Here is a 27,755-nt window from a genome sequence, read left to right as displayed (position 1 = left end):
GCTTCAGTCTGCGTCGTCTCCCCGTGTAAAGGCGAAGAGACTCGGAAGAGAGGAAGCTGGCAAACCAAGGTGCGCCCACATCTTTGCTTTTCATGGCCCTTGGCTAAAATGCAGATCCCAGGACGATCCATCTGAGTCTCGGGGGAACGTCTATTCACGGTCAGACGCTGGGAATTGGATGATTGCCGACCGCGCAACCCCTGTGTTGGCGAACACTCTCAGTTAGCAGCTCAAACCTCCTACCTTTCGTGAGCCATATTCTCTTGCAAGACCCGTAACTCGCCCTAAAAGATCAGTACAACAGAGCCCTAAAAGATCAGTACAACAGAGCGCAGATACGTTCCATCAAGTTGGGGACATTCTGGGCGCCGTTTCGGACGGCATCGCCCCCCGAACAGGTTCGAAAAGGGCTTCACGACCCTCGGGACGAGCGAATCGGTGAACGCCATGGCGGAACGAAGAGAGCGGATGGAACACCGGACTTTGCTCAGCCCAGGACTTCCCCTCAGTTGGATACTTACCTGTATTCCCGGCAAGTACTGTCGGTATCTTACCGTATCTATACAGCGTCAGCTTAGCCCGCTGACCTTCTATCTCATGGTGGTGATTGAATGTACACATAGTCTCACAAGAACCCACTGAGGACTCAGGAGAACACAGACTTCTGCCTCTGTCTCCTCGTCGTCGCGCCAGTTGAAGCGGGTAAGTTATGCCACTCAGATCTGATCGCCCCGATGGCAAGACGGAACATTGGTGGCACGCCGAAAGGTGAGGGTGGTCTCCAGAAGACGCCGTCGTACCCAGACCCAGCTGAGCGACAACTTGAAGCGAAATTTGAACAGCTCTGCAAGGCAGTATGAGACGATCGTTGAGAGGAAGGGGGTTACTGCGGCTGGAGCCTGAAGCAGACTTTCCAGGGCTCACAACAACTGGCTTTGCACAGATTAGTATCGAACACCATGGTCGGTGGAGAGCAATTTAGCAGCAGGAGTATCGTAAAGAAAGATTATCTTCCCGTCATATGGCTCCGCGCCACCGCGGCATCGCGCATCCACCGCAGCACGGCCGGCGTGAGGTTCCGCGACTCCAAGCGCACTCTGCCTTGTCCAGGAACATCCATCTCGATAGCGCGCAAGGGACCCTCGTAGTAGGGGTCTGGAATCTCCGGAGGGATGGGGATCGCGTTGTCATCGGCGTTCAACTGTGGAGCATCGTCCATTCGAGGTTCCGGAGGACATGCCGCCAGTTCATCGTCAGGCATGCAATACGGCTTGTGGGAATTCCAGTCCTATCACAACATTAGAAAAAAAAAGTCTCTGTCGAGCAAGAAGCTGTCATTGCACCTTTTTCTGGCACTCGATACTGCAGTAGTGCGGCTTCCGCGCCTTTGGGCACGGTCCACCACACTTCCTCAACGCCTTCTTCTGGTTTCCAGCGATACCACACCCCGGAGTGGCGCACAGGTAAGCGTTCGGCGCCTTGGCGACCTTGGCTGCCTGCTTCCTCTGCTCCCTCTCGTACTCCTTCGCGCGCGCCTCCGCCGCCCGCCAGAGGTACGTTAGGCCTCTGAACCGGACGCTGCGCTTGGGGTCCACCCCGTCGCGCTTCCCGAGGCTCAAAATCAGGAACGCAGTAGACAGGACTGCAGGACTAACTAGTCCTTGCTGTACAGAGCCGTTTGCGTACAATGCCGACACGTAGAGCAGGTCGTTCGCGAGGTCGGGATTTGGCGTGCACGTCGGAAGGGGGTGATGCTGAAACTGGGGGAGCGTTTGGTCACGTTCGACCGCCTTTCCTTTGCAGGCATACTGGTGTAGCTCGAAATAGGCGTGGGAGAGGCAGGAGTATGCGCGTGCGAGGAGAGAGCGCGAGACGCGGGCGGGGGGAATAGCGAATTCGTGCTCAGGGTTCGTGATCATCTCCCACACGAAGATAGCCCGGTGGATGTTTGCTCGCGTGGCAGAGCATCCGGAGTAATACCTATGAGGATGCGCGTAGCAAGTTCAGGTCTTTAGTTTATGCACCACGACATATTGACTTTTGCGAAAAATTTACCGGAGGCCGATCTCGAGCACTTTCTCGCCATCACCTTCGTCGATCCCGGGCTTGAAGAGGCTGCTGAGCGAAGTGCGCGAGAGGTTGTTCGAGCACTCGATGTACTGGTCTCGAAGATTCGGGGCATGGCCGCCGTTATAGAGCGCTGCGTTGCGGATGCGGACGAGCACTTCTTGGTTTTTGTAAATCGGCATGTCGCTGGGCAATTGGAGGGTGACATGAGAGAGTGTCCTCATTCTGTAAGCCTGTAATGGCGGGGGGCCGGTCGAGTGTTGTATTGAAGAAGCGGGCGAGTAAGTAGTAGCAGCTATAGTCAGGGTTACGGTAAGTAGGTACTTACTCAACGCGGCATCCCGACCCGGCGCGTGGCAGCCTGATGGCGGAGTGATGGCGGGCGCATCGGTTCGCTTCGTACGGTGTTGCGTCTAGTCGCCCAAGTTACTAGTCATTACATATACAGCAGGCCTCGGGGAGAAGATGCTGGTGATAGTTCACTATGTAGTTGTTGCTGGACAGGCTCAAGTATCGAGCGACGACTAGAGAAGGTCAAGCGTCTAGACCCCAGACGGTCGCCCGATCAGATCTTGGTGGCTGAACGCCCCTACCGCAGTGAAAGAGACTGCAGCGTCGCATCCAGCCTGACCACATCTTCAGCCTCCGTCTGGACCTGTCTCAGGTCAAGATACGTGTGCTTGCTGTCTTTTTCCACCAAGGTACTTGACAATGATATGCTGCCTCGGTCACGCTTCAAGCTTCAAGTTCGAGTCGCCCATGTTCAAGGCCGCAACTGTGGAAGGCAGGAGCCTCACTCGAGGAGGGAGACCTGCAAAATGCGATGCGTCCACCTCTTTGATTCTGACGGTGGTCATAGACTAACCGTAAGTCTCGAATGTCATTCCTTCAGGCCTTGGACGAACGTCTATTCCCGGCGAGGCGCTGGGACTTGGTGGTTGCGAGTCGCGACCAGGCGCAACCCGTGTTAGCGAACACTCAGTTAGCAATGCAAACTTCCTCTCGCGTTTGTGAGCCATATCCTTCTGCCTGTGAGAACGTCTTTCAGAAAAGCAGTGCAACAGAGCGCAGATGCTTTCCATCAAATTAGCAAGGTTCTGGGCACCATTCGGGTGGCATCGTCTCGGATTGAACTGGGCTTCACGGCTCTCTCATAACCACTCCGAGCGAGCCGGTGAAGCCATTCACCCCTTCACGGCAGAACGACGACAGCGACGCTTCGACTGAGGGACTTTTCCCTTGGCTGCTTCCCTGTAAGTCTTGTTTGTCCTCATGCCAGTGGGCGACGCTCACACTGAAAACCTGTCTCAGGATCTTGGCTTTGGGGGTATTCTAGTAGTCCAAACTCACAAGCACCAACTGAGATGGACATGGTCTTGTGCAGGCTCGTCACGGTCGACCTCGAGGAGCGTTGCGGGCAGGTTGCGGCCCGCGGGCCGGGGTAAGCAGATCTGATCGCCCGATGGCAAGACAATAGCTGACGGGCGCTAGTGCCACCCGCATCCAAGACAATAGAGCGTCGGTCCTACATATATCTCCCATCCTCTGGAGGTGCCTCCCGCACGTCCTTCCTTTGCTACCGCTTTCCGTACGCTCCTCTGGACTCCTTTCTCTCCCCAGCTCTCCCCCAGCGACAGTACTTGCGTACTTTGGCGACTCGTCGGCATGACACTCGATGTCTACTACTACAGCGCCTTACTCCAGTGTTCTTCTTTACAAGCACCGCGATAGACGACTCTAGGGCACGACTGGCTTTCTTCTCAATCCGACGACATGCTTGTTTCCTCTGTCGCAGAGAACATGGCATTACTCGGACTGTATTGCGGCACGGCGGTCCTACACTGACGCTCAGTACCTAGCGACATTGTCTGCAGCACAATTCAACTGCTACATTCACCTTGCCTTGTACCTTGGCAGCATCTCTACAGCGCTTTGCCTGTCGCGACGACGGCCCGCAGCGATTTGCGCGAGGTCAGGAAGCCGTTCATAGGCGAATGTCAAAGGGAAATCCAATTAGGTCAGAGTTACAGCCTTCCTTCTCTGGCCTCCCCTTTGATTCTGCATTTAGCATAGGCCTGGGAATACGTCGCCTGTGATTCTGCACAGAATCCAAGTTTTCCCCCGGTGACCAGCCCGCCACATGTCGAGATCACCGATGGAAGCCCATATCCAGCGCGAGTACAAACTAGTGTCCGGATTAGGAAAGTCAAGGTGAAAACCGAATACAGCGTCTCGCTGTCTCTGCGATTGCCGCGAGCGTAGCCGAGTACAAGGTTGCGCCCGAATTGGTGCGCTAGCTTGCGACGGTGTGGATGGATTAAAGTAGGACGAGGACGGATGGGTTGGGCCCAGCAGTCGCTCCTCCGCTGCACATCGCGAGCTTCCCCATCCCCGCTTCTCAGCGCAGCCCTCCTGACGCACCGGCCGCCCCCTGCCTACTGCTTCTGTACCGCTGTACACTCTCAGTAGCACCGAATATCACTGGTCTTCATCGAAATGGCTGTCCCTTGGCTGGTTCAGGTCGACATCAACGCGGCGTTCTCGCTGCTCGGTTTTATTCTCATTTCCGTTCCGCTTTACTGGCACTTGGAAGGTACGTCATGCACGCTCTTCTGTGACAAGTGGCGGACAGAGCAGAGTTCTAACGGGGTGCGCGTGTATAGCATGGAACGTCGGCTGCGTGCTCTACATCTTCTGGATGGGTGGCCAGTGTCTCATCCAGTTCATCAACATGATGATCTGGAGGGACAACGCGATCAACGTGGCTCCGGTTTGGTGCGATATCAGTGAGTCCTCAACCTGCACTGTGGCGAAGTCTCGCGCGAGACTGACCGCTATCTATTCAGCGACCCGCTTCAACATCGCGTCTAGTCTCGGTGTCTGCTGCGCGTCTCTCGTCATCAACCGCCGCCTCTACCACATCGCCAACGTCTCCGCGGTGTCGATCACCCGGGCTGACAAGCGGCGCAACCTTCTCACCGACCTTGCCATCGGTCTGGGAATCCCGATCATCGAAGTCGGTTTGTGTGCGTACATCGTCCACATGCTCTCCCTCTGCTTATCCTAACATCCATTGCGATTCACAGACTGGTTCTACCAGGGCCACCGCTTCGACATTCTGGAGGGCATCGGATGCATTGAGGAGTACCCGAACACCTGGCTCGCTTATGTCCTCTACGTCTGCTGGCCGATTCCAATCGGGCTCGTATCCGCGACGTTCTGCATCCTCACCCTCCGCGCGTTCTTCCAGCGGCGGCGGCAGTTCAACGAGCTGATGGCGTCGAACAACAACTTGACGTTCAACCGCTACTTCCGCCTTATGGGTCTCGCGTCGATCGAGATCCTCTTCACTATCCCTCTCACGATCTACAACATCGTCGAGAACCTGCGCGTCGCGCCGATCTACGAGTACCGTGGGCTCGCGGATCTCCACTACAAGTTCTCGCGCGTGAACTCCATGTCCGCGATCGCGTGGCGTTCGTCGCCAGAGCTGATCAAGGTCATGAACTTCCGCGTGTGGGCCCCGATCGGTTGCGCGCTGCTCTTCTTCTGCTTCTTCGGCCTTGCTGAGGAGGCTCGCAAGCACTACAAGCTCGCGCTCTCGTCTGTGGCGAAGCGCGTGGGTATTACCACCATGGACCGCAGCGGCAGCGGCTTCACGTCCACTGGGTATGTCGTTTTACAATCACTCACTTGAGACTGCTTGCTGATACTGTTGTGCGCAGATCGAAGTCTGGCTTCGGCCGTGCGACGATCCCGACGTTCGTGCAGCGCAAGCGTCGCGATTCGCTGGACAGCTTCTCGGACAAGCTGTCGACGAACATCTCCATCAGCGAGATCGAGGAGAAGACGCCGTATTCGCCCATCGAGAGCACTGCTAGCTCAAGCTCCTTCATCTCCTCCCCCGTCGATTCGCTGGAGAAGGGCACGGCGGATCTTACCGCTGCGCCCATCTCCGCGCCCGTCGTCACCAACGTCCCGATTATCGACTTCCCGAAGCCACCGCGCGCGTACAACCCACACTCGCCGACGCGTCAGGAAGCAGACGTCCCCTCATCGGTACGCCATTCGATAGACATGGTCTAGGGCCATGCATCTGTCTCTGCTTGCGTCGCTGTCTCCGTCTCTACCTTCAATCCGAACCTCCGACACACGAACGTCGCACTTCATCCTCTCTCCTCTCCTCCGTCACACGCATTCTTGCGCAATCTCCGTTCCTCCCATAACACCTCATGTTTCTTCGCCGTCTGTGTTACCTCCTCGTCTTGCACTGTTCGTCCTCCTTTCGGATTCTGGTCTTCTGGTCGTGATCCCTCCTCCACTGTATTGTTAGCTGCATACCCCCTCACATTGACACTACTAGCACACACTCCTTCGGCCGCGCTGGCGGTTAATCATTATATTCATATGTATTCTACTGTTAGAGTTTGCGTTGTGGTTGTTGTTGTCTCCATTAGCTGCGGAATAGAACGCAAGTCTCACGATATGTTCGCTCTCGCTGAGAGTCGTGTGCTGCTGGTCTTCGAGTTGGTCAAGTGTGGTATTCGCAGAAGGATGTGTTCACCTTGTCGTTCCGGAGTAACTACCCCCTGATCAAGGAGGACTCGGGTGTCTAGCCAGTAGAGGCCGTTGTGTGTGTACACATTGTTGCGAGCAGGTCGATGTATAAGGACGTCGTTTAGAACTTGTTGCCTACGGGATGGCGACAGCAAGCGCAGTCGACCTGCCTTCATCGTACTCACAAGCCCATGAGTGGATGTACTTATAGTCGTACATACATAGAGGGTGCCGTGCGGGGCGGCCCGGTTCCCGAAGACTACTCACTTCCGGACCAATGCAGTTTGTAACGCTTGAAACCACAGGCTTCTAATACTTGAGTAACAGAAATCTCGTCTTCCCTGCCGGTCTCTGAACCTGCGCAGTGACTAGGTGAACTGCAAAGCAAGCATCATCTCCGGCTTACAAGAATTCGGAAAAGATGAACCAACCTCCTATGCCTCTATTACCATGCGAGCGGCGATAGCCTTCATGTTGTCAATAAAGGCTCCCGGACTTTTGCTGGCGGATAAAGACGTGAAAGCTAGGCTTAGGGTGTGAGAATAAGTATGTTCCCTTATTCGAAGAAGACAGAATTTGGGCTTATCATTTCCAAAGCATTTCCCCAACCGGTGGAGTTGAGTTCGAACCCACATAGCCGCCTGCCCACTCCCATTCGCCACTCACCTTTAATCACCTCAGGAACCCTCTCTACATCGCTATCACGCCTCGCATCCAGTTGAGCTGCTCAAATGAATAGGAAAATCGAAGCCCGAATGCCGTGGCGATGGAAACCAAGCCATTGGCAGGCTCCTTCCCCGGTAAGTGTGCCACTGTGCATGTCGGACTCTTCTGCACAACCATTTCACTATCGTTCTTGCGTCTAACCAAAACTTTTGAGCAGAGTGATCATAGCCTTGGTACGCTCACCTCAATATCCTGGGTGGACGATCTGTGGATACACTTGCAAAGCTGGCATCCGGTGAGCACACCACCTGAAACCACCCGATGTCAGCCATGGCTAATGCCAACCTCAGACCACAGTACACCTACCGGCGGAGACTTGGATAGAGATATGCAAGTACGTTGAACTGCAGGACGACCTCGCACAGCTGGCGGTAGTCAGCAAGTACCTTAATCCCATCGTCACGGAGGCACTATACAAGACGGTCGCCCTCTCGTCTCCCCGAGCCCTCCGCTCCTTTCATGCAGCCCTCAACGAGTATCCGCACAGGGCGGCCTGGATTCGCGACTTGAGGATTGAATGGACGGAAGAGACAGGAGCTCGGGTCCCGCAAATCATGGGTCAATGGTTCGTCGAGATCATAGATGCGCTGCGAGACGGGAAGACGGAACACCTCTCCTTCCTTGTCTTCCCTCGTGATACGTCTACTAGAAGTGGGGTATCGAATAGCAAGTTTGAAGGAGCAATCAAGGCCTACATCAAGACGCTTGGCCTGACCGGGATTCACCTCGCACAGAGCGTCCGTACGGTCGACACCTCGTCGCACCTGTTCAGGAGTACACTCATTCCGGATTCGCCAGGGAAACCGGTTGCACCCCTCGTCGCGCTGAGCCTGCACGGGGTGGCCTGTCTTAGGTTGGAGCATGAGCTCTACCCTGAGATCCGTCCGATGGCTGCGACGCTACGCAGTCTGCGCATAGCGCTCCGACACCCAGTCCTCCATCATCCGCTGTGGGTCTGCTTCCACGTGCGGCTCAGACTACCCAAGCTTGAACTCCTCGAGTTTACCGAGGTGGAACCTGTATGGAAGGTAAGTCTCTCGCGACGATGCAGACGCGTGCCACTGAGCGAAGTGCGGCAGGCGCCACATCGTTCGATGAGCAGGTTCGACAGACTGGGAATGTTCGGACCCAATAGCTTCAAGCACTTGAACAAGGACTTACCACGCTTGCGCACGCTCGTGTGGTTCCCGGCCTGGGGAGACGTGGAGGACCTCGGCCCTGGGATGCAATATGTCGAGGATGTCCGGGAGGATGTGTTCGCTTTCTTGAAGGTCCGGACGTTCGCGGTCATGCTTCCGCGCGAACGGTGCGTGCGTTTCGAGTCCTCAAAAGAGGAGCCGCACTATACCATCGTCCCGAGGAACCGCTTCGACGACCTCGGCTGGAGGGCCACCTGAGTCTTGGTAAGTCCATACACGATTCCCTTCTGCAGTTGTTGCTGAACGCTGTGACATCCAGGAACACTAGTCATACTGGGAAGGGCTCCATGCCATCAGAGCACACGCGCGACGATGAGTTACGCACTCTCAAGAGGACCTCCAGGTAGATGAGGTTATCAGGCGATACTCTTGACGAGAGGATTGTTCGCATTGCGAATCGGTGTAATTTATAACACGGCATCAATGCGATGTCTTTTACGCTGCCCCCGAGTGCTCGCGAAGGTGTCCAGGTCGATCAAACGGAGCCTGAGATGACTTCAACCCTGTTTGTGGCTACAAAGGTTGACAGACATACCATCGACAAGCTACCTCACACCCCAATCCGGAGACACCATGTTTCGAATCTGTCCGCTCCGCAACGCTTGAGATTGCACCTATCCTCTGTGGACTCGCATAGACATTGCGCACTCACCAGACAACATGCGGAGCCATTTTTCACGATCCGCATGGACCAGAGAAGGCACTGAGGCTTCATACGTTCATTCTGATCGCGACAGAGGAAGGAGGAGTGGCCGGCGCGCGCAGGCAACGCTGCCGCTCGCTATTTTCTGCTCCCGACCGCCATGACCTTTCGCACCCGTCGTGACCTGGGCCCGTTCTAAATCGCATCCTCTACCTCGTCTGGCTTCCTGAATGACTGGTGACGACCGGCAGCAGCATCGTCTAAATGCTAGGTCCTCATGTTATGTAGTGATTGCTACCAAATTTACCCGACTCTCAAGAAACTCGTCCTCGCAGTCTTACGACGCTGCTCTTCATAGCAATCACCCTGCATAGCATCGTCGCGGAGTATTCATTAAGGGACGGCTACATTGAATGGTGCCCCCCAACACGGACCCGAGTGCCGTGGACATCTAGTGCTTGGGACGGACGGTACGTGCATCAATACCCCTTGACTCACGTCTTCGCAAGTGCGTTCTGCCACGATTGCTGCTATACACGTATGAAACATGGAACCACTAGTTACACAATACCGGGATCTTCTGCAAGCACAATATTCCCCGCCTAGGTCCGTCCACGTCGCTACAAGTACCGTTGCCGCACCCTTGGATCATCATGCATCGTGATCACCTCCCACAGTAAGGCAGTCCACGATTCGCCCCAAGAATCCATTTCCCACCAGCTGTCGTCGACCCGAGTGCTTGTGACCGGGATCCCCAATTCCCCGCCGCTCCCCAAGAGGTGCGCGCTCCCGTGGTCTTCACGGAGGAAGACCAACCCTTGACCGAATGGGAAGATTAAATCCCACAGGCGATCACAGACTATGTCCCAGTAGGACGGGTCAGCCTTTGCTTGGCGACTGCTCCAGCTCGGCTCCCAGACGATTGTTGTCAGCATCGGCACGTTGTGGAACGCGTCATCACTCTCGAGATCTTCGAGTTCGTCAATGCTCCCAGCCACAGACGTTCCCTGATTGAAGGCGCGTCAGTGGAAGCTCGACACCTCGGGCATAGTCGGAAAACGTACCATCAGGTCGACATCGCGAAGCTCGAAGTAGGTGAGGGATGGCGCGTCGAGCAACGCGCACACACGCGCGGGCGATTCCTGCTGGAGTTGCCCGAAACACTCCCGGATGATACGCAGGCTGCGCAGGTTTCGCCCGAACAACCACGAAATCGCGGAGCATGCTACTGGCTGCTCGTGTTGCGCTATGCGCAGGCTAAGGCAGGCGACATGCTCCAAGATGTTCTTTGGGAGACGGACGAGAATGTCCAAGGTCACGTCGAGGACGCGGAGGTTCGACATGGGGCCCATGCTCTCGAAGAGGTCGAGGAAGAGGGATGTGGGTAAGAGTGTTGAGGCCGACCTGCTCCAGGGGTTGTAGTCGTACTCGATCAAGGAGGTAGGCCCACATCGGACAGGAATGTGGAGGTGGGTGAGGCCGGTGAGCTTGCAGAGGATGCAAGCTAGGTGAATGAGCTCTATTGCTGACAGAGTTGTGCTTGCAGGCCATGTGCATTTGAAGGAGCGTACGGCTTCCCCCCGCTTCGGGTGGCCGTCGACGAGGGCCTTGTGGTATTGTGATAACTCGGTCGGGGAGCGCAGAACAACGTCGGCCCACGACTCAGCACCGTCGGTGGTTGCGACCTGTTCAGAATTGGTTCGCGAGGGTGTCGGTTTTGGTGAGTGCGCATCTTTAGAAGTGGCCTGTTGATGGCACTGAATATGAACACAGCAGTGTCGTGTGCGCTGGAGCCAGTCACGTACCTCACGCATGGACCGGAGGGTGGTTGGCGGGGCGGTGGCCTCACTCTGGCGGTTCTTCCGTGTGCTTCGCTTGCTCATTGTCATATTGCATGAAGGTGGGGGGGAGGCGTTCAGCGGGTGTGCACAAGCGAGCGAAGGTATCTCGGGTAGGTAATGGTTGGAGGGAGGGAGTGGAAGGCGGAAGCGCGCCTTGAAGTTGTAGTCCGCGGAAAGGCGCCCAACAAGGAGGCGCGGCCTCGAGGCACACCTATCCCTCGCTTTCCGCAATGGATATGGAGAGATATCTGCCGACCGGTATTCTCATCGTCGTTCCGTCTTTACGCTGCTCACGAGCCGAGATAACCTTCAGCTTTCTCCCAAGACTGCAGGCCCACGCACCAGGCTAGCCGCTACAGGGTGCGCAATGCACCTCTTGGCTCTCGACTGCCTCGCGTGCGCACTGATATCTACTCATATCTGCAACATAATGCTTCAGGATATCTCCGCTACGAAGGCTTGGAAAAGGTACGGGATTGGCAACGAAACTCATTGTGCGGCCAACGTTTCTAGACTTATATCTGGATTTTGCTCATTCTGCTGGGCTTCAGGTGTCACTCGCATCATATCCTCCGTCTTCCGCACCATGACGATGCATGCTACCATCTTGCTTGGTTAGAGGTTCTGGAAGTTCACGTGAATTGTGCTAGACGATTTTGTCACATCCGCGTGGACTTCACGTCGACCTAGGGCAATATGCCGGCCGGTCCTGCTGGCGGTACCGGTGCGACTTTCATCCAGTTGCCTCTTTTCCCGCGGAGCTCCACATTGCTCTACGACGAGGTGCTCTCTGATGGATCAGTTTTCGTCCTCGGCAGCCTGTGCCGGCAGGTCGAGGTTCTCTCCGGTCGTGCAGCATTGCAGGAGACTATCCCGCTGGCAGACGGTAAGATGTATCTAGAGGAGGCTATCGGTCGATTACACTGTAAATATCGCTTCGTGGATACGTTATCGCGTGGTTCCCGGAATAGTACTAATCATACAAACGAGAAAGTAATGTGCAGTAGGCATTGAATACGTAGTGAGCAAGTAGATAACCAGGAATTAGGCAAAAGCAGAGCGTGGAAAGTGCTCGTGAAGCACACGAAGAAAGAAGGAAAAGCGATGAAGCGTGTATCAATGATCCATACGAAGCTGGAGGAAACCCAGATGTAACCACCGCTGTTGGACAAGCCTAGGGCACAACAGCAGCTCGGCACCTCTAGGTGCTCAGCCGTTAGACCGGAAATACATACGGTGTCCCCATTGCCGCGTGAGTTGCAATCCATATGGCAAATGAGTTCATCATGATGCCGGAGACGGAGCTGCACCCTGCGAAGTGTAGGTACCCTCGAGAAGAACTCCTGTGCTTTCCCATCGTTGACGTTATAATCTTGTAGTCCCTCGATTATTGGGCATCTATGTGGGTGGGGCGCCATGTCTGTAGCGATTGGCACGTGAAGGTCTTCGGTGGTGCTTCGGGCAGGGTCGCAGTCGCTGATAAAGCATGGGATGCTGAGATCAAGGTCCAGTTCTTGCACTTTGCAGTCCGATGATTCGAACAACACAGAGTATTGCTCCTGTCATTGGCGTCGCGTGAATAAGTCCAGGGCAGTTAGTGAACTGTGGGATGGGACTCACAAGTGTGTTACACAGTTCCTTCAGCGTAAAGCGCACCAACTGCTCCCAGAGCATTGAGTTGAGCTCCATGAGGTCAACCATTTCCTCTTCGTCAGTGGCAAAGAACTCCTCCGTCGCCTCGAGGCGGAGGTGCACCAACCCCGGCGTGAACTTCAAGAGCGACCCGAGCATGACACGGTCGGCGTCGCAGCGGCCGTTTGTGTGTAGGACGAGACGGTCGACAGGGCATGTGAGCCCGAGAGAGAAGATGTCGACAATTGAGCCGGTCACTGATTCGAGCCGGGACCAGCAGGAGGCTTTAGTTGGGCCGTCCGCGTTCATGTTATCCGCGCGCCGCAGCGATGCAGTGTGCACGTCAAACAGCTCGCCGCTGTCTCCGTATGTGTCGTCCACTGCGAGCGTCACTAGGTTCGGCATGGTGCCTGCCAGGATGCGGGTGAGGGGGAGCTTGACTGCCGAAACCTCGAAGTGCTTCGCCTTGGGGAACGTGGTGTCGGCCCAGTCAGACAGCGTGACATTGTGAACTCGAATACACTGCAGTGTTGTGGTAGACTGCTGAAGAACAGTGATCGGGTTTAGTTCCCAAGGACAGTCACACCCTTCTAGGGAAGGGGGGCGATCGAAAGATATGGTGTAGGAGGAGAGGTTGGAAGGGAGATGAGATAGAAGAAGTAGTAAGGCGTCGGTGGGCCGCCTTGCGGCGATGTCGAGATGGTGTAGGTGAGTTATAGCGGTGAGAGCCTCCATGAGCTCGGGGGCGCTCTCGAAACAAACGTCTGCTTCTCGAATGTGGAGTGCCTTCAACCGGGTCGCATGGCGGATAGTCGAGCATAACGCCGTGGTAGTAGTTGGTGTAAGAGGGAAAGCCTCCAGTATCAGACGGCTATGGAAGAGGGGGGCACGCGCGTGGTTGTTTGATGCGAGAAACGCACAGAATGACAATAACTTGTCGCTGTTCTGGAGGACCACTCCACGGTCCAGAAGGGCCTCCAAGCCCAGCGAGTACATGTCGCGGGACGCGAGCATGACCGCCAAAAAAGGTGCGGCTGTCTTGCTCATAGCACTGAGGTGTCTTAGTACAATTCTCAGAACATCATAGTTCAGAACCACGGCTCTACGCCCGGTCCGACGACGCATTCGAGTCGAGTGAGTTGGAAACATGGTGTTAGTGGAGGCTCGCTGGGGCTGCAAACCTGTGGTCAACAATTTCCGCAGCAACATGGCGTACTACTCGTACCTGTGTCATGTTCATAAGCTGCTCGACTGGCTATAGGCGGAGAGCTGAGAAGATGGAAATGGAATGATTCGAATAGGCATCACTGCTGGGCAACTATCTAAATATTCTGAATATGGACACCTTGCTTATCGGCCTTGGCCGAGTTTTGAAAGTAAACATAAGTACTTTTTTAAGTATTCCGATTTCCTTTCCGTGTTATGTTTAGCACCGCTTCGTGATATTCCACTGGCACTACTAGCTTGACCTGACCTGTGACCCTCCGCTGGGAGGGCTCCACTTCTGCTTGGCTCTCCGTGCTGTTTCACCTTTCGCAACACTGTCCGAGGACGTATGTTACTAATGGACATCACCGATCTGCCGGAGCTTCCTGCAGAACGCCGGCTTGCAGACCCTCAGGGCCGACGGACCTTGGGTGCGGGCGCGCGGACTCCTCATCCTTGTCTCCGGAATACTTGTAGAGGAGCGTTGGTACCTCCTCGGTAGCTCTCGATCGCCTCTTACATGGCCTAATCCAGGGGTAGGGTGTCCTCGCGTGTTGCGAAGAGCAATATCCCAAGTTTCGGCACATGCGGGACGATCTGTGGTTTTATATCACAATTGCAGGAAAGGGAGTCGACGGACGAGTAGTAGACCTCCAGGCCGCAGGCCAGTAACGATAGCGGGTATATGGCAAATCGAGCATGCAAGAACGAATATGTTACAATATGATACAAAGCCATGACCGGACTAGGCTGTGGTCGCAACGAGGCTAACTTGATATATGGTAATCAACATCTTACACGCGCGCGAAGACATTCGAGTCTATGCGCAGCTTCGCCATTAGTATGAACAGCGAGCCGACAATTACACTTGTTCCGCTCAGTACAATGAGCCCAGAGTAAGATCCATGGGTAACCCTGAGCAGGGCACCCGCCGCCGGATTCCCAACGAGCGACCTATAAAAAGGAGCGAATCCGTCAATGGAACGTCCAGAAACGTCACACAAGAAGCCGAGAGACTCACGGAAACGAGATAATACTGTACAAGAGGCCGATTCGCATCCCGATCTCCCTGATGTCCGAGATCTGGGCGATACAGGGCACGATGAGGGCGTTGAACGCGCCTGAGAACAGGCCGTAGAGCGCGGCATACACCACGAGCGGTACGAGCGAGTGCGCCATTGGCCACAGAAGGAGTGTGGACAGGCCGGCGAGGGCCGCACAGGGCACGAGAAGCGCGAAACGTCCGGAGGTGTCGGCATAGCGCGGTGGTGCGATGCGTCCGAGTACGCTCCCGGCATTGAGTACGGCGAGCACGTAGAAGGCCGTGTCGGGGGAGATGCCCTGGTCCGAGGCATATGAGACGATGAATGTGAACGGGGTGAATAGGCCTGTGGGCGGGAGGTGTCAGTGCGTGTGTCGGTGCACGGGCGGTTATATGTCAGCACGGGCGCGGTCGGATCGGAGCGGAGGGTAGGGGGGGCAGTGACAATGGAGGATCACATACCCAGGGCCATAAAGCAGCTCCCAACCACAAGGAGCGCGAACGGAGGGTCTTGTAAGGCGCGTATGCTGGTCAAAGGCCAAGACACATCATCGGTTTTCTTGGACCCGGTGTCTGGGATGGAGTGGGTGGTGCGTCGGGACACCGTAGCAGTTGCCGTCACGGAGAGAACCAGGCAGAGGATAGCTGAGACCCGAACGCCCCAGGCGAAACCGACTGTGGCGAACAGGTACTGGAGGAGGATGGGATAGATCGTGCCACCTGTCAAGATGATCAGCAAGATGCTATTAGCCTGTACGAGCTCCGTCGGCCCGACCACTGACCTATTCCTGAGCCAACCATGGCAATTCCCAGCGCTGTCGCCCGGTATTTGCTGAAGTGAGTCGAGATAGAGGCTAATGGCGGATAGAATCTGACGTGGTAATGGTGATAAGATCAGCACAGCTACGATTGCCGAGTAACCACAGGCGCGACTCCTGAGTCAAAGGCGCCACTCACAGCATGCCAATGCCTAGTCCTGACAGTACGCCCTGCGCTATGATATACTCGTGGTACCCGCGAGCCATACTTGTGAGCGCGATGCTGACGACGTAAATGACGGTCCCGAGCGCCATGATCACCCGCGGCCCATGGGCGTCGAACATGCGGCCAATGAAACCACCCTGAAAACGACCGGATCCCAGGCGTGAGCAGACGTATTTGCGTGAGGCCGATCGGAGGGAGTACTCACGGAGAAGAAAAATACCCATAGCTGCACCGACCCGATCCATGCTATTGTCGACGGATGGAGGTCACGAAGTTGGTGGGTCGTGTACCACGACTGGAAGGTGCCGAATGCGTTCATCTGTCCAAATGAACAGAACAACGCGAGGAATGCACCGAAGACAGTCAGCCAGGCTGCGAGGCCACCGTCGACGGGGACATCGTGCCCTTCCGCGCCCTCTTCGTCCGCAACTGGGTCGTCCTTTGTAGGGATTGTGCCATAACTCGGTACTCTCTTCAGGGCTTCTTTCAAATATTCAAGGGTCATGGTTGTAGTGGTCGTAAAGAGAGGTGGGTGAGCCGGATGAGGCCCTAGAGAAGAGATATCGGGTCTTGGGTGTCGCTGGAGCCTGGAGGACCCAACCGAGACGGGCCCGCATTTATAAGAACTTTCTGTGTCCGTCCATGACGGTCGATAGCTACGCACGGAAGGATGTCCGTGCTCCGCTGCATCGCGTGGAAAACGCAAGATTGCCTACTCGGCCCACGGCCAGAACGGTTATATCAATATCAAGGGCGGCGTTCCACCACACAGGTGGGAGCGCCGCACATCGCGCCCCGAGCGCGGGTCGGAGGAGCATGAGTGCGAAACGTATCGAGCCCACGCCTCTCCTGCCACGATGCCAGCAAAGAGTTGCGCCGGGACGAACACGGGACTGGCGCTAACCATACCTCCGTGACAGTCGGCTTCCCTGCCATGCTTGTGCACAGCATCGGCTTGCAAAGGAGTACCGACCGCTGCCTGGGTCGCCTCCGTGGATCTATATCGAGGGTAAAACGTGGCCAGAACACTGTGCGAGATTCGGACAATCTGTGGACGCCACTCAGGAAGATTGCAGTCGAGAAGGCTATCGGACTTACCAGTTTAAAGAAGAGGACCACATGGGTCCGCATTCGGCACTAATATCCGAGTCAGACAGAAGACTTCGAGGATGTGACCTGTATCGATGATTCAGACGCCTCAGGATGGCATTGATAAAGCTGAGCACGGGACATGGCGTGGGTACTGCTCACCGTGAAGTCCGAACACATTACATCCTGATGACAGTTAAAACGGGCGGAGGGACGGAAGACACCCTGAATGGCTTGGCGTGATTGCTCGTTATCCCCGAGAGTGCATTGCGCATCCGCGTTCGCTGACGTGCGGCTGGCAGTTGGACCTGGCCGTGCCTGGTACAACTATAGAGGCTAGAAGCGCGTAAAAGACACAAGCCCAGACTCGGACGGCTCCTCGGTCTCCTAGCTTACGGTGGGGGTCTTTGTCACTCTGTGTGAGTACGGTGAGCCGTGGCAACGCTTTGATAGCGTTCAAATAGGGTGTCTAGCCTTCCCATTCTCCCTCGCAGATCAGGACCTGGTACTAGCCTGGCCTTCAAGTTGGTCGGCGACACCGAAGGTTGCCGGATACTTCGACCGAGATGGCGTAAGAGGACTTTGTCAGTTCCATTGGTCACAATGAGGACATTCTTCGAAAGACTCACTATGAATGAACAGCGGCCGCCATGTTGGATGAGCTGATGGCTCTGGCTCTCCAGCTGGTGTATTTGCTTCCACTTCCACTGAGAATGTGACCCGCAAAGTGCGTGGGACGTCGAGCCAAATTTGCAGTGCTGTAGACCGGGCTCCACGACTATGTCTCATTCGCAGTATATCCTACGCGTGAGATGGTTGATCAAGCTCGGACGAAAGTCGATGCCACCTGTTGGGAAGGTTGTTTGGCGCTATTAGGATCCAAGGCTCTTGGCAAACATGGACAAATAACGCCTACGCGTCCTGTTGCGGGTCACGCGCCCAGGACGCGCAAGCCTCACTACGCGCTACTGTATACCGATCCTTGTCGTCTCTTTCTCTGCTCTTCCTGCTCATCCGTCTCATCTCATCTCGTCACATATTGTCGTCGCTAGACTTGTCGTATCATGGCTACACCAATGGCTATCGATAAACCAAAGGCACCGAAGATTGACGTCGATGAGTTCCTCGCACTTGCCATCTCGGAGACGCCACAAGAGTTGCATGCGTTCTTCGAGTCTTTCCGGACGCTTTACAGCCGTAAGTACGTGCCAAAACATGCACTTCTGTCATAAACGTGAACTGATGGACCACTCAGGCTATGGCACCAACTGACGAACAAGCTATTCGAGTTCTTCGACCACCCACTAACAAGACCGTACCGCGTTGATGTCTTCAACAAGTTCGTGCGGGATTTCGAATCAAAGCTAAACCAGCTGAGGCTGGTGGAGATGGGCGTGAAGGTCTCGAAGGAGATTGACAGTGAGTACTCCGCTTCCTCGTCTACGCCTCCCTGCCTCGGCACGCGGTCGGGCAGGGTTCGTCGACCCTGCTCTGTACCTTATCTGTTGCATGATACATCTTCTTCTTGGGTCTATCCCGAAAGGAAGGCCGTGCGCGATCATAAAGGAAGATGCGGCCTCTGTCGTTCTTCCAATTCGACTTTTACTGTGTTCCGAGTCCCTGGTCGAGTATGCCCGTGACGCGCTTCCATCGTCTGCGATCAGTCCTTGCGTCTGCAATAGACCCGATGTATATTGAAGGCTTGCCTCAGACACGGACATCCAGTCTTCGACCCATCCCTTCCCTGCTCAATCACCCGAGGTTTCTGTGGGATAGTAGAGGGTGTCGTGTCCACGTTACAGGGTTGACGGGGAGTCGAGATTCACAAGCCCTTCTGTGACCTGCGTATTGAATGCAATACATTGTCATAAACCGTCTTCTCTATCTATGCGGCTGAGCAAATTCTCATGCTTTCACTGCAGATCCTGCTACACATCTCCAATTCTTGAAGGACCTGCTCGAACGCGTCAACACCGAGAAGTCACCTGAAGCACATGTTCTTCTCCTAGCCACACTTGCCCACGCGAAGCTCCTGTATGGCGACCATGAGGGTACAAAGAACGATATCGACGCTGCATGGAAGGTTCTTGATGAGCTATCTGGGGTCGAGCCGTCCGTGAACGCGGCCTACTATGGCGTCGCTGCGGACTACTACAAGGTCAGAAATTGGACCCCGTGTACCAAGCCCCTCTCCCGTCAGCCACTAACATGGTCCGTTTTCGCTTCTGCAGTCGAAAGCGGAGTATGCGCCGTACTACAAGAACTCGCTTCTATACCTTGCGTGTATCGACCCTGCAAAAGACCTTACACAAGAAGAGCGTGTGCTCCGTGCACACGACCTCGGAATCGCCGCCTTCCTTGGCGACACGATTTACAACTTCGGTGAACTGGTGCGTCGTCGATCTCTGCTGCTGAATTTGGACGCGTGTACTAATTGCTCCATCACGATGTATCCGACCACAGTTAATGCACCCCATCCTTGACGCACTCGATAGCACTCCGCATGAGTGGATTAAGAAGCTGCTGTTCACGTTCAACGAGGGTAACATCGGCAAATTCGAAGCTCTGGCCCCTTTGTTCCCCAAAGAGGTGCGCTAGCGTTACCGTCCTTCGGTGTGTCAGAGTGCCACTGACCTCTAACTTGTTGGAACGTGCAGCCGATCCTGCAAGAGAACTACCCGTTCTTGCGGCAGAAGATCTGTCTCATGGCGCTCATCGAGTCGGTGTTCAAGCGAGGCGCGTATGACAGAACTATGTCGTTCCAGACAATTGCCGAGGAGACACGCCTGCCGCTTGACGAGGTAGAGCACCTTGTTATGAAAGCGTTGAGGTATGCACGTTCGAGCGCTTGCATGGCTCTTGTTGGTTTCAGCTGCTAATTGTGTCCTTCTGTGCTGCAGCCTGAAGCTGATCAAGGGGTCACTTGACCAAGTCGACCAGAAGGCGCAAATTACGTGGGTGCAGCCCCGGGTGCTCTCACGAGAGCAGATCGGACAACTCGCGCAGAGACTGTCCGTCTGGAATTCGAAGCTGCACAAGGTCGAAGAAAGGATTGCACCCGAGGTCCTGGTGAACAGCTGAATGTTGTAGTCGTCATCTCGTGTATAGTACTAGCATCCCGGACCCTTAATGTAGTTTGTTCTTGTGGCCAGGATGCTCATTGCGCGCGGCAGCCGTCATTGATGCGGATGCGGGGAGGTGGCACAGCGCGCTGAGCGCAGTAGGCGAGCAAGCTGGGCTTTGTCCGCGACCACCACCTCGCGGCAGGCGCATGTTCATCACCACGTTCCACATCCACATATCACAGGAACCCCCAACGTGTTAATTGTCCGTTGTGCTCCTTTTCATTTCCCATCTCTCGACATTATCGCGAGCTGCGACGGCCACACTTGCCAGCCGGATATTTCCCCGCATAATAACGCCCTCTTAACATAACCGCCAGCATCTCTCGCTCTCGACGACACTTACGACCCACGATGAGCTCGTCCATGAGCTCGAACATCCCCTCGACGTCCGCACAGCCCTTCACGTCGACGTTCTCGTTCACTGCGCCGTTCCCGCCAGCGTTGTCCCCATCATCATCACAGTCGGGCAAGCAGCGCCGCGTCTCGCTCGCGCTCCCGTCCTCGCCACGCGTCTTCCCCGCATGGAGCTTCCGCGACGACACGGGCCTCGGCGTGCATTCCGCGGACGCGGATGCTGCGGAGGTGGACGAGGAGAAGAACTACAAGATGCGCAGGATCACACCGGACGGACTCGACGGGGCGCAACCACCCCCACACCCGCTCTCGCAGTCTATCACGCCCCCGGACAAGCCGGAGAAGAAGCCTAGGAAGAAGTGGACGATGGAGGAGACGCAGATGCTCGTTGCGGGGTGCAACAAGGTGCGTCGTTAGCCTTGTCGGGCAGGTGGGTTCGGGATGCTGATGCTTGTGTTCGGACGCGGCGGTTACATAGTGGGGCGTCGGGAACTGGAAGTCCATTCTCAACGACCCCGAGTTCAGGTTCGATGGACGGTCACCGGTGGATCTCAAGGACAGGTGCGTATACGTTCGTTGTCTGGCTCTCCTTTCCAATCCGTCGGAGGTGGTACATCCTGGCTGCAACAAGACGCTGGTCATTGTAGTACGACTAAGGAGTACACTCCACTCCTGCGAAACCACTGTTCTCCCTGCAACTTGGTGATGAGCAGGACATAACGTCACCAGGATCTGCGTTGCACTGTTCTGGAAGGGGCGGGGAGCGCAGTGGTTTCGGTCGGAATGTTGCAAATGCAGCTATCTTCACTGTTCACGGCTTCACTTCCTCGTCCTAATCACCGTGTCTTCCGCAACCTTTCATACTGACGATGCCGCAGGTTCCGCACGTACTATCCTGATGCCTACAGGCAACACTATCCCAATGCGAAGACCCACCTCTCCTCCAAGGTGCGCTCCGCGCTCCCAGACGGCACCTCGATATTCGAGAAGACGCGGAGCAAGAAGCGGCGGCCATTCACAGAGGAGGAGGACCGCGCTCTCAAGGCCGGCTACGATAAGCACGGCACAGTATGGGCGACGATCGTTAAGGACCCGATCTTTCAGGCGCAGAACCGGCGATCCACCGATCTGCGCGACCGCTTCCGCAACGCATTCCCCGACTTGTATCAGGCTGCGGGCTACAAGCCGCGAAACACGACCAAGAAGAAGAGGGATCTGCTTGCGCAACCCATCCGCGCGGCGACGGACGACTCACTCGCATCGAGCTCGGCGGGCCCCGTGCGGAGGAAGCGGAGACATACGGACCAGGGCCTCTTCAGGGGCGGAACGAAGAGTGTACCCGAGAGTGCGAACGTATCTGAGGATGAGGATAGCTCGGAGGACGAGGATAGTCCTGCGGCGTTCCTCAAGGAGGCCGTCGCCTCTACTCCCCAGACCGAGGAGATGCTCATGAGTCCCGAGCCTACCACGGAGGTCGACATGCAGACTCTTGACTCTCTGAATGACACTCTCACCATCCCTGATTTCGTCCCAAGCTCATCGCTCTCGGAGATGACGGACTCGTCACAGTCCCAGACGTGGTCCTCAGGGGTCGACACGCCAGTCCACTCCAGCGCTTGGTCGACAGCCACCAATGCTGCTTCGCCTACATCCTCTCACCTGTCGGTCACCGACTACTTCAACAACTCTCCCTTCCAGCGCCGGAACGAGTCTGGACCCATGATCGGCAAGTCCGCGTGGGGTCCTCAGGATTGGCTGTCCGCGAACCCTCGTCTTGAGCCGTCGTCAAGCAATTCCTCCTATTACGGAGGCTTTTCTCCTGCGCCTTCGTCGCCCTTCTCATTTGCGCAGCTCAACCACGGAGTACTTGACAGATATGACTTGTTCCCCACGTCCTTCGCACATGACTTTGCTTCAGAGGTCGGCGTGGGCGACACGCACTCGACGTTCTCCGACCCCGAGATGTTCTCTACCAGCAGCTTCCGGGGCTTCACTCACCACTCCAACTATGCTGGAGACCTCATCTTTGGTGCTCGCAGTCATCAGCCTCAGCAGTCCGCAGACTACGGGCCTGGCTTCGGGTTCGGCAGCGCGGGGCTCGGTCTCTCAGGCATGCAGCCACCGCCGAGCAGCAGCCTGCATCCTACGCTACGCACCCCCGCGCTACCCGGTATCGACGAAATTGAACTGACGTCGATCACGCTCGACGACCCTGACGCAGAGGTTCCCATGGAGGAGACCGTTGACACTGCGGTACCCAAGGACCCGACGAGTCCCGAGCCGGGACTCAGCCTCTCCGACCTCGAGTCCTACGCGCTACCGCCGCAGTCCATTGAGGAAATCATCGGCCTCACTCAGGAGATCCACGTCACACCGCCTGGCACCCCGCAATCGCACGGTCGCACGGCGCGCATGCAGCAGGCAGGCGTACACCTCCACTCCTCCCACAACCGCTCGATATCTGTGCCTCCCTCGGAGCATCGCGCATATGACCCCCGGATCCCTGCACCGCAGTCACAGCAGATACGCCCAAAGCCGCTCGTTTCGCCCACCCGATCGCTTTCGCTCATGGACTACCTTCCAATCCACGCGGCGGCAGACCAGCAGTCGCATGCGGCAGCGGCGTCCGGGGACGCCACTGCGATGTACACCTCGTTGACCCAGTCTGCGAACGAGCTTTGGAAGCTCCCGGGAGCCGGAGGTGCGGCTGCACCTGTGCCCGGCAGTGCAGAGAACACGAACTACGACCTGCCGTTCCTCGACTTGCACTACTACAACAGCACGCAAGCCGGTGGATCCGCTCCCGTGCATGCGATGGACGGCGCGGCGACCGACGCGCAGGCGCTCGATCTCGCGCAGTCATTCGCGCTGCAGACGAAGACGCTGTCTCAGCTCCCGCCGTCGCTGGCGCAACATATCCCGATGTTCGCGAGCTGGCAGAGCGCACTGAATGATGCGGCGCAGAGCCAGGCGCAGCCGCGGATGTTGGCCGCGCACCAGCGGGGACAGAGCGTCGTGTCCCCGCAGGACCTCCTCTTGACCAAGGGCGATAACAAGCGCAAGCGGTCGAGTTGGGACGGCGGTCCCCGCTGATCCTGTTCATCCGGCACCGTCATGCGGCGTGCTTTTGAGGCCCGGGTGTGCTGTGGTTCGTACCTACCGCTAGTCGGATCCCAAGCTCGATGCCGCCGTCTGCCTCGTCATCTACGCTTCTGCTGTATTCATATCCCATTTACCGCTCTTCCATCATCATCCTCGCACCCCTTCTCACGTCCTCACAGTTCCACGGTTCAGCTCCTGGCCCCGTACGTTCCGTTCCCGCCTCGTCTCATCCTCCGTATTGTCTGTCACCTTTGATTCAGTTTTGTTCTGTTCTTTTTCTATCTCTATCTCTCCCTTCCCGCTTTGCCCTTCCCCGCTCCCGACTCCCTTGCTCTGTCGCCCGTTTCACTGACTCCTGGAATCTTCTTCCGTTACTCATGGATATCGTCGCATGTTGCATCCATCCGCATCGCCACTCATATGTTTCGCGTTCGTGTTTATCATGCTTATCTCAATGCATCCCCATGTCTGCCCCGAATCCATGCCAGTGGTGTTGGTGTATGTCTCACGACTCAACCGTCTGCACTCGAAGTCCAAGCTGGCTTGTGAAAAAGGCTATCAGATGAAGGTGCTGATATTACGACCCAGCGTGGTACCCCAATCCTCGCAGGCACTGACTGCATAAAGGCTGCCTCTGTCCTCTCGGATCACACCCTCGTCGAGCCACTGCGCGCATTGCGGGCATCGATGGCCCCATTGACGGCCTTCTTCGGCGCGAGTCCACGCACAAACGTTGCGTTCGGCAGCTGCAGTGGAGCGATGTCAACTGGGCATGGCTCGAGGAACTTAGTAGTTGGGGGCAGCAGGCAGCCTGCCGAAGGAGGGGGTCGCGCGCACACCTTTCTCAAGTCTTTGCTGTCGCCGGGGATCTGTGGTTGTGTACGTCCACTATGTCGCGTTCTGCCTCAAAGTTTCAATTTCTTGCGGAATGAGTGATGCTGTGCGTGGCCCGCATTTATGGCGTGAACGCATCGAGACGGTGCAAGGTTGCCTGCCACAACACCGAGAGGAAGAAATACGGAGAAGTGATCGTGGATGAGCATTACAGTTCAGAAACATTACATCGCAGGGAAGCTACAACACAATACAGTACAATACGTCCCCACATTCCAAGCAAAGTCGGTTCGCACAAAAGTACAGAACATACCAGTCGGTCGTTCCAAGCCTTACCTCTATTTCAATTCAAGCCATAGCTCCATGTCTCCATGGTGTATGGTGCATGGCCCACAAACGCAGCCTCCGACACGCACATGCGCGTCGTTAGATCGACGCCTTGCCGCGCGGTTCGTACGGGAGCAGGAGCGCAAGCGCCCCGCTTCCGATGATGAGCGCGCCAGAGACGTACACCGGGACGGCGGTCTGGAGGTTCGCGTACAGCGCGATGACAGGGGCCTACACGACTCTTTGCGTGAGACAACACACGGGGGATGATAATGGGGATGGGAGGAGGAGCACGCACTATGATGCCGAAGACGCGCGTCGCCGTCGCGGTGAGGCCGTTGCCCGTCCCGCGGTCCTTTGCGGGGAAGAGTTCGGGGGAGACGGCGTAGAGCACGCCGTACATGATCTAATGTCATCGTTCGCATTCACAATTGATCGAAGTCAGCTTCGTGTACGGTATGTGCAGCCACGCAGGGCAACAAGAAAGGACGGAGGAAAGAGACACTCACGTTACTGAAGAAGACATACCCGCAGTTCCACCCGAGGAGCGCGTTCGAGCTCCTCGCGGTGGTCGACGCGAAGAGAAAGACACCTGTGAGCCCTATCTTCCGCGGGGGGTCGTTGAATAATGAGCGCGCGTGCAGAGAACGGAATACTCGCCCGCCGAGAGTGCAAGCGTGCCCTTGCGCCCGATGTAGGGCTGTTCGACTGCCCAGCCTGCGAGGAACGCGCCGGGGACGCCGATCACCCCGAGGATGACTTGCTGTTGGTGTGAGATAGGTTCGTCAGCCTGGCTGTGTGCAGGAGTAGTCGAAGGACGTACGTTGCGGTAAGTGATGTAGTACGAACTGTCGCCAAATTGTGCGCCGCGGCTGGCAAGTCTGGGGGAGCGCGTCAGTGCACCAGCAAGCAATCGGTGGGCGCGCACCACTTACAAGTATGGCAAAAAGCTGTTGTAGAGGGTAGACGCGAGTCCGATGATGCCTGCGAGATGCACGGTCAGCAATGCGGTGAACCAACCAGTCGAACGTACAAATACATACCCCACAGCGCGATCAACAAGCTCGTCGACCAGGCAAGCTTCCGCGTTGCGAACAGCGCCCGAACATGCTTGACCGAAAGCTCCGAGCTCTCGCTCAGGATCTTCTGTCTCCTCCCGCCCTCCGAGTCCTTCATATCTGCCGCTTCCCCCGCGGCGCGCAGCTGATCGACCGTCAGGCGGCACTCACGCCCGTTGGACTTGGCGATGCGCTGGATGACCGCGACTGCGTCTTCGTCGCACCCACGGCCGACCAGGAAGCGCGGGCTCTCCTCGAGCGGGAAGACGAAGAAGCGGATCGCCCAGAGGAAGAGCGTCATGCCGCCCAGGGTGAAGAGGAGGTACCGCCAGCCCATGTTGTCTGCGCGCGAGCAGGTCGTGGCGCCTTGGGCACAGGAGAAGTTCGCGATGAGCGGCCAGGCGACCTGCGGAATGGTAGACGCATACAGTCAGCTTACGTGCTATAGCGCGCGACGCATATAGAGCGGGGTCGGAGGAGGACACGGGTACGCACAAGATCAGCGACGAGCTGGCCGATGGACCACCAAATGGAGAGGATGGTAAGGAGGTACTGATGTGTGCCGGGGACGAAGTCGAGGAAGACTGCCGAGTCGACGGGGAGGTTCCCGCCGACGCCGAGTCCAAGGACCGCGAGAAGCGAGGCGAGCGTGATGAAGTTGGGAGAGCCGCCTGCTGCGAGCCCGAATACACCCGCGAGGAAGAGAGTGATGTTGAAAGACCACCTGCGCAGATATGGGTGGTCAGTATGTGCGCTCATCCTAGCACTGGCAGAGGTAGCTCGAGCGAATCGCGGCGTGTACCATACAACTAACGGAGCGCCACCGCGGCTAGCGTGGATTGCAGGACTAAATCTGAATCACTCGATGAAGCAAGCATGGCGTACCTTCTTCCCCAGATATCGCAACCAAACCCCCAGAAGACCGCACCAACTAAAAGGCCAACATTTTGCGCCAGCGAGAGGAAGGGACCGTTGAAATGGAACTCTTGCACTGCTGGACTCAGGATGAGGCCACCGAGTAGCTACACAGTGTGTTCATGTCAGTACAGTTTCGGGGCAGGATGCACCTGCAGCTGCGAATGGCAAAGATGTATGCTGGCTATATGCACATCACAGAGCCTCAGGCCCAATGAAACCTCGGGCAAACATATAGGGATCGAGGCGTTTCCATCCGTGCGAATCCGTAGTCTCGAGAAAATACGTAGTGTCCGATACGTGCGTGTCCGCGAAGGTACGAGCTCGAACCGGGAGCTCCCTCAATGAACCGGCTCGATCCCGAATTAATCGCTCGAGGGTTCACTGGGCCTGAGGCCTCAGGAAGGGCCGCGGGCACCAGGAGCGAAGAAAATGAAGAGGGCGGCGATAAAGAACATGCATTGGTACTCACCGGCCATACGCTATCACTGCAGCATGCGAGGACGATCCGGTCAACAATCTCTAGCATTCAAGAGGGAAGAGATGCACGCACGCGAACCATCCGAAGCCTGCTACTGCAAACAGCCACCACTGAACCCGAACACCATGGTTGGTACGATCGTTCCCAGTGATTGAGCAAAGATACGCACCTGGTACTTGCCCATACCCATCTCCTGCAGCGCCGAGTTGATCAGGTGGGCTTTTGCCTGGTATACTGGATCGACGGAGCCATCTTCGAAGAGATCTACAGTAGATGACACTGGGGTATCGCCGGGGGTATAAATTTCGCCCTTCTTCTCGAGATCGGACGGAGACTTCTGGTGCATGTCGGCGGACATTCTAGCAGTGCGGGGGGTGTATCTAGTCTGTGAGGATCCCAAAGCTGACACGCTAGCTTATAAACAACACCCTTCAAAGAGAGCGTCCAATGATGGAGGAAGCGGAGGTAGTACGGCGCGGAGCTGAGGGTCGCCGACGACGTGCAGAACGCGGGGCAGGAAGCGTGGACGGAGTCGGAGGAAGAGTCGACGGGAGTCACTCCGAGTCCATTCCT

The 27,755-nt window shown here is 56.4% G+C and overlaps 11 protein-coding genes across 11 annotated transcripts; 5 read left to right on the top strand and 6 right to left on the bottom strand.

The window, feature by feature from the left end:
* Positions 1-874: 874 nt before the first annotated feature.
* L226DRAFT_611328 (uncharacterized protein) lies at positions 875-2,341 on the bottom strand. The gene is made up of 3 exons (XM_067686275.1): positions 2,056-2,341; positions 1,344-1,980; positions 875-1,288 (listed from the first exon to the last, which is right to left on the bottom strand). Exons 1-3 carry the CDS (start codon positions 2,289-2,291, stop codon positions 1,007-1,009), a joined length of 1,155 nt encoding a protein of 384 aa, XP_067537493.1. The 5' UTR covers positions 2,292-2,341; the 3' UTR covers positions 875-1,006.
* A 2,222-nt stretch (positions 2,342-4,563) lies between these two features.
* Positions 4,564-6,349, top strand: L226DRAFT_602096 (STE3-domain-containing protein; the record flags this gene model as incomplete). The annotated part of the gene is made up of 5 exons (XM_067685689.1): positions 4,564-4,660; positions 4,731-4,853; positions 4,914-5,093; positions 5,154-5,736; positions 5,766-6,349. The coding sequence occupies 5 exons, from the start codon at positions 4,564-4,566 to the stop codon at positions 6,151-6,153; spliced, it is 1,371 nt and encodes a 456-aa protein (XP_067537492.1). The 3' UTR covers positions 6,154-6,349.
* Positions 6,350-8,307: 1,958 nt separating this feature from the next.
* L226DRAFT_532935 (uncharacterized protein) lies at positions 8,308-8,748 on the top strand (the record flags this gene model as incomplete). The annotated part of the gene is made up of 2 exons (XM_067680359.1): positions 8,308-8,378; positions 8,430-8,748. Exon 2 carries the CDS (start codon positions 8,469-8,471, stop codon positions 8,745-8,747), a length of 279 nt encoding a protein of 92 aa, XP_067537491.1. The 5' UTR covers positions 8,308-8,378; positions 8,430-8,468.
* Positions 8,749-9,428: 680 nt separating this feature from the next.
* L226DRAFT_532933 (uncharacterized protein) lies at positions 9,429-10,296 on the bottom strand. Its single transcript, XM_067680358.1, has one exon. It carries the CDS (start codon positions 10,125-10,127, stop codon positions 9,813-9,815), a length of 315 nt encoding a protein of 104 aa, XP_067537490.1. The 5' UTR covers positions 10,128-10,296; the 3' UTR covers positions 9,429-9,812.
* Positions 10,297-10,859: 563 nt separating this feature from the next.
* On the top strand, positions 10,860-11,867 carry L226DRAFT_354552 (uncharacterized protein). The gene is made up of 4 exons (XM_067674173.1): positions 10,860-10,912; positions 10,966-11,291; positions 11,359-11,501; positions 11,585-11,867. Exons 2-4 carry the CDS (start codon positions 11,151-11,153, stop codon positions 11,721-11,723), a joined length of 423 nt encoding a protein of 140 aa, XP_067537489.1. The 5' UTR covers positions 10,860-10,912; positions 10,966-11,150; the 3' UTR covers positions 11,724-11,867.
* A 340-nt stretch (positions 11,868-12,207) lies between these two features.
* L226DRAFT_611325 (uncharacterized protein) lies at positions 12,208-13,712 on the bottom strand (the record flags this gene model as incomplete). Its single annotated transcript, XM_067686274.1, has 3 exons — positions 12,208-12,234; positions 12,269-12,592; positions 12,654-13,712. The coding sequence occupies 3 exons, from the start codon at positions 13,710-13,712 to the stop codon at positions 12,208-12,210; spliced, it is 1,410 nt and encodes a 469-aa protein (XP_067537488.1).
* Positions 13,713-14,404: 692 nt separating this feature from the next.
* Positions 14,405-16,670, bottom strand: L226DRAFT_532928 (MFS general substrate transporter). Its single transcript, XM_067680357.1, has 6 exons — positions 16,103-16,670; positions 15,871-16,034; positions 15,696-15,784; positions 15,376-15,633; positions 14,893-15,259; positions 14,405-14,825 (listed from the first exon to the last, which is right to left on the bottom strand). Exons 1-6 carry the CDS (start codon positions 16,400-16,402, stop codon positions 14,666-14,668), a joined length of 1,338 nt encoding a protein of 445 aa, XP_067537487.1. The 5' UTR covers positions 16,403-16,670; the 3' UTR covers positions 14,405-14,665.
* On the bottom strand, positions 16,524-17,074 carry L226DRAFT_354536 (uncharacterized protein). The gene has a single exon (XM_067674172.1). The coding sequence runs from the start codon at positions 17,026-17,028 to the stop codon at positions 16,645-16,647; it is 384 nt and encodes a 127-aa protein (XP_067537486.1). The 5' UTR covers positions 17,029-17,074; the 3' UTR covers positions 16,524-16,644.
* Positions 17,075-17,944: 870 nt separating this feature from the next.
* On the top strand, positions 17,945-20,162 carry L226DRAFT_532926 (uncharacterized protein). Its single transcript, XM_067680356.1, has 7 exons — positions 17,945-18,187; positions 18,242-18,405; positions 18,909-19,144; positions 19,218-19,376; positions 19,450-19,575; positions 19,644-19,816; positions 19,887-20,162. The coding sequence occupies exons 1-7, from the start codon at positions 18,051-18,053 to the stop codon at positions 20,065-20,067; spliced, it is 1,176 nt and encodes a 391-aa protein (XP_067537485.1). The 5' UTR covers positions 17,945-18,050; the 3' UTR covers positions 20,068-20,162.
* A 312-nt stretch (positions 20,163-20,474) lies between these two features.
* L226DRAFT_569149 (uncharacterized protein) lies at positions 20,475-23,558 on the top strand (the record flags this gene model as incomplete). Its single annotated transcript, XM_067684261.1, has 3 exons — positions 20,475-20,870; positions 20,944-21,026; positions 21,344-23,558. The coding sequence occupies 3 exons, from the start codon at positions 20,475-20,477 to the stop codon at positions 23,556-23,558; spliced, it is 2,694 nt and encodes an 897-aa protein (XP_067537484.1).
* Positions 23,559-24,584: 1,026 nt separating this feature from the next.
* Positions 24,585-27,724, bottom strand: L226DRAFT_551793 (MFS general substrate transporter). Its single transcript, XM_067682841.1, has 12 exons — positions 27,352-27,724; positions 27,255-27,292; positions 27,174-27,189; positions 26,672-26,808; positions 26,282-26,510; positions 25,772-26,192; positions 25,664-25,712; positions 25,552-25,609; positions 25,389-25,491; positions 25,238-25,329; positions 25,027-25,134; positions 24,585-24,959 (listed from the first exon to the last, which is right to left on the bottom strand). Exons 1-12 carry the CDS (start codon positions 27,538-27,540, stop codon positions 24,828-24,830), a joined length of 1,572 nt encoding a protein of 523 aa, XP_067537483.1. The 5' UTR covers positions 27,541-27,724; the 3' UTR covers positions 24,585-24,827.
* Positions 27,725-27,755: the final 31 nt, after the last annotated feature.

This window comes from Lentinus tigrinus, assembly GCF_003813185.1.
Source record: "Lentinus tigrinus ALCF2SS1-7 unplaced genomic scaffold L226scaffold_7, whole genome shotgun sequence".
Taxonomy (NCBI): domain Eukaryota; kingdom Fungi; phylum Basidiomycota; class Agaricomycetes; order Polyporales; family Polyporaceae; genus Lentinus; species Lentinus tigrinus.
This window is presented reverse-complemented; position numbering and strand designations above follow the sequence as displayed.